The sequence below is a fragment of the Triticum aestivum genome, chromosome 2B (genome assembly GCF_018294505.1).
Source record: "Triticum aestivum cultivar Chinese Spring chromosome 2B, IWGSC CS RefSeq v2.1, whole genome shotgun sequence".
NCBI lineage: Eukaryota > Viridiplantae > Streptophyta > Magnoliopsida > Poales > Poaceae > Triticum > Triticum aestivum.
Window position 1 is genome coordinate 98,370,751 of NC_057798.1, and position 6,855 is coordinate 98,377,605.

Below are 6,855 nucleotides of genomic sequence, written 5' to 3' on the forward strand. Positions count from 1 at the left end.
AACACAATGGAAATACACTAGAAAAAATACACATTATTTGAGCACTTGATATGTCAACAGTAGCTTCACTTTCAACTCCTAGTTAATTGCACATCTCTGATATACAAGCACCTGCAAAATCACACAACTTGCAGAGATCACATAATCTATCTATTCCACGGCACAAAACTGGTCAGTTTGCATAAAAGCACTAGGGACATAGCATAACCGCAATATTTAGCATGTACAGTGGCAAAAAAAAGAGCATTTCCAAAGTAGTAAATTATAGTAGCTATAAGCCTAAAAACACTGAAAATACAGTTACCAAACTGCTGAAATTACATATACTAGAAAATCATGTGCACAATTAAGGTTTCTTACACAAATGGGCAGAAGTAAAGTACAAGTATACCAATAACCCTAACAAAAGAAAATAAATGGTTCTAAAGTGAATGCACCAACAATGACAAAACCCAAACATACAGAGAGGTAAATTAACTAAAAAGATAATGTGATTACTCTAAAATCCTCACTGTAATTACACTGAAATCCCCACTATAATTACAATTCAAAAGAACTATAATTCTGCTGAAAATGCACACACTAATTGCACTGAAATTTCACTGAAACATACATTGTGCTCACAGTACAAATTTCAGTAAAATTACACTGGATTTCTAATAAAAAGACATGCGTTTAAGAGACTAGAACATTGTGATTACACTTTAGTTTCAGTAATTACCATTTAGAGCAAGGATAAGCAACTGCATTACATCACATGAACATACAGAAACAAACAACCAGGGAACCTACATCTAAGCCCCCAAAAACACCCTCTGAATCAGACTCCCAGGCTAGCAGATATCAAATCAACGAGGGAAGAGCAAGGACCTACATCTACATAACAAGAACGATCAGGAATAAAACTATCAATACCACTAGATCCAGCAGATCAGACGCCTAGGCCAGCACATAGAAAATCGACAGGGGAAACGAATCCACCACTACATCCATGCACCTACCACTACAAGAACAACAAAAATCGCCAGAGAAAATCCACCCATACAAGTACACATACACGTACATCGATATCAAACACCAGGGGAATCGAATCAAACTAGTAGATATAGAAGAAATCCAGTGGGGAAAGAGAGCAAACAAGAACAACCAACCGAAACCACAAGGAACTGGATCGGAAATCAAGCTGCAGTAGAGAAGGAGCTCGGAATAACCATGGTCGACAAGGAAATCGCCAAGGAATCGAAAGGACAGAAATGAAAAAAAAAAGGAGACAAAGAGGGCTAGGGCCTAGGGGATGGGCACTTGGGCAGTAACGGGTTGGCCCGGAAACTATTACGCGACCGGTAAGAAACAGAAAAGGAAAACGCCGGAAAAAAGACACCTCCCAGCGTGAATCTCCATGCAAGATTGAACGGCCACAAAATTGAATGATGCCCAATTGTAAAACACCCGACTGCGAAATAGCAAAACCGTAGATATATAAAGCAAATCACCGCATACAATCAAGTTCAACCATGAGCGGAAGTTCAAAAGAAAAATAAAGAGGTTCCCACAGTAAAGAAAAACAAGGTTGAGAAAGGAGATGACCTCGACTTTTTTAACATAGCTGACGTCGATTGGGCTTTTGCTACTGAATCCTTGATTATTTAGGATTTGACTTATTTTCTTGTCAATTCTTCCGACTGATTATTAGGAGGTTTTGAGATGTCTAAGTTGATTCAATCTTCTTTTGAATGGGTTCAGTTTTACCTGGACAACATATTGGTCTAGAATAAGCTCGTTGTTAAACATGAACATGAATCCTACTAAATAATAAGGATTGGAACCATGTGTATCCTTCCACAAAATTCCTTCTAATCAAGGAAGCCCGCCGTCTCGATGAGTTATTCGATTCCATTATTTAGGCTTGGACCCTCAACAGCAGACATATCAATAGTTCACCTCAGGATCTACGATAGGATTAGCTAGCTGGAACACCCGAAAGCCGGCCGTGTCCGGCAGGTTCCTCAGCCGGAACGCATCGGCCCTCCATCTCGTGAGCTTGCCCAAGAGGTGGTCCGGCCAAAACTGGTTCCCATCATCAATGTGCATCTCCTCGAGCACCATGGCGTTCTCGACAAGGAACCTGGCCAGCTGTACCTGAAAGCAGTTGTGCTCGTTGGACTTGAACTGCATCGTCACCTTACGCAGGCTCGTCCTCAGGCAGCCGAACGTGCAACTGTTAGCGAAGGCAGCCGGGAGCTCCGAGACCCCGCCGAGCTCCACGTCGTCGCGGTGTTTGGCGCACATGGACCCGAGCCTGTAGAACCTTTCCATGGACTGGGCGAAGGGGCCTCCGACTTTTTCCTTGGTCTCGCGATCGTAGTGGTAGTCCCCGTTCATGTTTAACCTGAGGTGGAGCTCGGACATAGCCGGGCAGGCGCGGAGTAGCGTTGCCAATGCCGAAGCCGTGTTGCTGTCCCTGTAATTGAAGCTTGCGTCTATTTCCAGGAGCTTGAGGTTTAGGAAGGTTGGCAGGATGACCTCCTCGCCTGGCTTTTGATCGCCCGTAAAAGTTTGGTCACCATAGAGATAGAGATAGCAGTCGTCGGAGACGATGTCCTCAATGGCGCTGAGACGCAGCTTGAGGGACCTGGTGGTGCAGAAGCTGGCGAGCAGACGTGCCGTGGGCTCGCACTTGTAGACGTCGCTCTCACGGCGGTTGGTGTCGAGGTGGACTAGTGCCAGGCCCGGCGCCGGTGATGTCAGCGAGAGCTTGAAGGGGAAGCCCTTGTAGCGGAAGGAGCGCAGGCTCGGCATGTCGAGCTGTATGCCGATGTTGCGGGAATCGTCGAGCTCGTTCAGACACATATTGATCTCGAGCACCAGGGTTGTGACCGTCGGGGATGCGAGGCGGAGGGGCAGGTTGAAAGACTTTGACGTGGGCATGAAGGAATCCTCGGCGGAAACTGGCTTGTTAGTGACGTCCACCAGAGCTAGCCTGGTTAGCGCCGGCATGGCGTCTACCACGGCCTGGAGATACCACTCCAAGTAAGTGCAGTCACGCACCGTCAGATCCGTGAGGTGCGGGAAAGCGAGGCTCGCTGACGGCTCCACCGGTGGTGCTGGTGACGACGGCGGCTCGAGGCTGCATTTGTGGAGCTCCAGCACCCGGAGATTCGTTGCGGCGCACGGCAGGGAGGCCAGCGGCGGGACGTACATGCAGACGAAGGCGCACTCACCGGCGATCCGGAGCTCCTCCAGCGCGGCCGCGGCGGGGTCGGTGAGGAGGCCGGCGACCCGGGCGTCGTACTCCGGCACCACGTCGTCGTTCCTACGGTAGTGCCATTTGTCGCCGACGAGGTAGGCATCTTCCAACAGGTAGAGCGTGAGCCTCTTGAGCGCCGTCCCGAGGCGGATGGCGAGGGCGGCCTTGCCGTGGCGGAAGAAGTCGTCGAAGCGGTCGCCGTGGTAAAATCCGGAGTGCTGGCGGGAGTAGGGCCTGCTGTCGAGGTTGAGGGCGCCCGTGCGGCGCCACAGCGGGCGCCATCGGCGCGAGAGGGCGGCGCTGGCCGCGGCCTCCTTGGCCGGCGCGAAGGACAGGATGCGCTGGAGGAGGTCGTCAGCGAGGGCGGAGAGACGGTCGGCGGAGGCCATGGTGCGAGTAGATGGATGTGCGATCGATCGAGGCCCGTCGTGGCAGGAGTGGAGTGATTTATGGATCTGATCTAGGTATATGGCCGATCGAGTCGGTTGAACTTTTTTTCTCGAGGAAGCTTCGGCCCTCATGAGCTGTATTGGCGGTTCGTTCAGAGTCCAGGAAGCTTCGGCCTTCAATCTGACTCCGATCGTTTGCCTCAAAAAATAAAAAATCTGACTCGGATCATGCAGCGAGATATTCCAGGAGTTTACCAAATCCATTGGCCACATCCCACATGCGAAGGCCGGCAGAAATCTCCCTTCCGTTTCACCCGCACAAAACCTAACTAGAGCCCCCAATCTCAGCAGCTATGACGCATCTGCTTGGCTAGAGACAAACGATGGCCAGGCAACTGCAGGGGGCGCGGAAGCGGATACGGATACCGCGCCGTATACTCATCGCGTCCCTCCTGATCCAAGACCCCACGTCTGCCATCGACGACGGCGCCGCGGGGGAACCTGTGGCCAGGCGGACGCGCAGCCGCCGTCGCGCAGCCGCCACCGCCCTCAACCGCCTCCCGGAGGAGATCGTGGCGTGGGAGATCTTCATCCGACTTCCGGCCAAGGACGTCATCCGCTGCCACGCAGTCTGCCGATCCTGGCGCTGGCTCGCCTCCAACCCGGATTTCCTCGTCGCCCACCACCGGTGGCAGCCGTCGCTCCCTCTCGTCACGTTCGACCGCCGTATAGCCAATTCAAGTAAAGAGTCCGGCCACCCGATCTTGGAGCGCCGCCGGGGCCGGCCTGTCATCGCGCTCGACGACTACTTTGACAACAATGGCTTCAAGCTGCATGCCTCCTGCGATGGCCTCCTGTTGCTCGCCATGTCTGATGGCCGTTTCAGCATCTGTAACCCAGCCACGCGTGAGTGCGCCTCACTTTCAAGCCTCACTGCTGCCGGCACTATCAACATCCTCGCACTCTACCTGCACCGCCCATTGGGCAAGTACCGCGTCCTTTATTCGAAAGGAAGACACCATGCCAAAGCAGCTGCCTACTACATCGTCCTTACCGTGGGGCGGAGAGGCTCACCGAGGAGCATCGGAGTGCCTTCAGATAGCCCTGCCATGGAGAAGGCTATGCTGGCCGTGCACAAAATGATCGACATTTATTTGCCACCACCCGTCACGTTTCACAACTACCTTCACTCGTTACTTGGATGGCTCTGCAACGTTGACATAGTAGTTTTCGACACGGTGGTTGAGTCATTTAGATCCATGTGCGGCCCACCTGATGCTACCAGCTGCTGCACTCAATTGTGTGACATGGAGGGCTCTATTGGCTTCAGTTGCTTGGACGAGAAGGGGACAGTCGCCCGAATATGGGTGCTGGAGGACTACGAGAGGGAGATCTGGTCATTCAAATACCATGTTAAATTTCCCGTGGAGGACTTCTGTCACTTTACAGATACACGGCATTTCATTTTGTCCTGCAAGGGAGATGTATTGGTGTACAATACATCCGCATGTTACATGTTCCACTGTGACAACACCGGCAAGTTGCTAGAGGAATTCCGGTGGGAACCCAGGTCACAAGGTTTGCATGATATTGGACACATGTTCAAAGAAAGCCTTGTTGAGCATGAGTTCTTCCTGAGGCGAGGTGCTGGCCGTGCTGGACAACCAAGTTTTTTCAAAGGGATTTAAATTAAGGTACCTCAACATGCTGTTGATTCCGGTTGATGACATGATCCACATCATTATTGAGTTTCTTACTACAAAGATTCCATAGAGCTATTTCTCTCCTCTTAGACAAGACATGTTTCGTACCGCTTGGAATTTACGAACCTTTAACTCCGTATTTTACTGATTACTTGGGTGGTGTATCCACCAATAACTTCTATCGCAGTTTGCATTCTAACATGTCGAGATTACATATTTAGTAACATTTCAGTCCCCCCGTGATTAGGCACTTAAATTGTAGAATATCTCAAGATGAAAACAATTTATGAAGTGGTCAAATTGCTCAAATTTGATCTAACTATTTTAGGAAACTTGTGAATCAACTGAGGTGTAGGTACACCCCACTAACTTTGGACCATAAGATGCCATGTGTCATAAATGGAGAACAGGAATAAAAATGCATACCTCACATATGCCAAGAAAATATGCGTGTAAGAAATTCAGGTCTTGTTTGTTGATTTGTCTATGCACTTCATGAAGTGTGAAGGTATACTCGGCTTCGTTCAACATCATATAAACGTCAACCGCCACTCAGCAATTGTTGATCTGTTTTATTTTTCCCTGGCAACATGCAAGTGGGTCAGAAGTGTGCTGCTAGACTTTATCTGTTCTTTCTCAAAAAAGATTTGCCCTTCATGGTAGAGAACAACAGAATCACAAACTTGGTATGTTATGTGTCAATCTCTATTGTAAGGTTCTTACAGTTTAGTGCAAATAGATCGTCGAGACTTCCATGTTTGGTAGTAGATATTTTGGTGGATTAGTTCCATTAGTTTTATAGTTTCAACTATTCTATTAATACTTGAAATGCATTTGGGGTTTGTATGATTATGCACAGAATATTATATAGAAATACAATTGGGACTGTAGCCTCTGAAATTTCGTTGCACTTCCCTGTCCATGTCCATTTAAGCTTTGCTTATCTCAAATCATAAGTCGCATGAATGCTAGTTCAATTTTATGCTTCAACTCAATTTCTTATTGATATAAGTTACTGATATTAGTTTTCTCTGCTGTTTTTGCCAGACCAACACTTTCGTTGAGCAGGAGCACTGGCCTACACCGACAGAGATTAATTTTGGGCGCTATGAGTCGCGGAATTTGAATTGATTATGCCACGACCTTGTCCAATCACAACATATACACACTCAAATGTTCTGTTCTCATTTTCTTTTGGTTTAATAGACAAGTCATGGTTCGTTTTCTTGATTTCTATGTACTGGTTATAAGTCCTAAATAGATGTTTTCAGTGTGCGGAGCGGAAAACGTCTTGCCTCTCGAGAGGGGACGCCGTACGTGTTATATGCAGGGGTGCGAGACCCTGGTAGCGCATACAGCAGTTTGGATCTCGTGCAGAGAGATTACAACTTGGAGATCAAGATAGCTAGAGATAGAGTTTGAGAGAAAGAGATAAACCTCCTATCCTAACTACCAGGGAAGATACGTTACATGTAGCGCACATTAAGTTGACACATGCGGCTGTTTAACACCCTCC

General features: G+C 48.6%; 1 protein-coding gene across 1 annotated transcript; it reads left to right on the forward strand.

Annotated features, from left to right (window-relative positions):
- The first annotated feature begins 3,971 nt into the window (after positions 1-3,971).
- LOC123040626 (uncharacterized) lies at positions 3,972-6,504 on the forward strand. Its single transcript, XM_044463415.1, has 2 exons — positions 3,972-5,330; positions 6,387-6,504. The coding sequence occupies exon 1, from the start codon at positions 4,020-4,022 to the stop codon at positions 5,322-5,324; it is 1,305 nt and encodes a 434-aa protein (XP_044319350.1). The 5' UTR covers positions 3,972-4,019; the 3' UTR covers positions 5,325-5,330; positions 6,387-6,504.
- Positions 6,505-6,855: the final 351 nt, after the last annotated feature.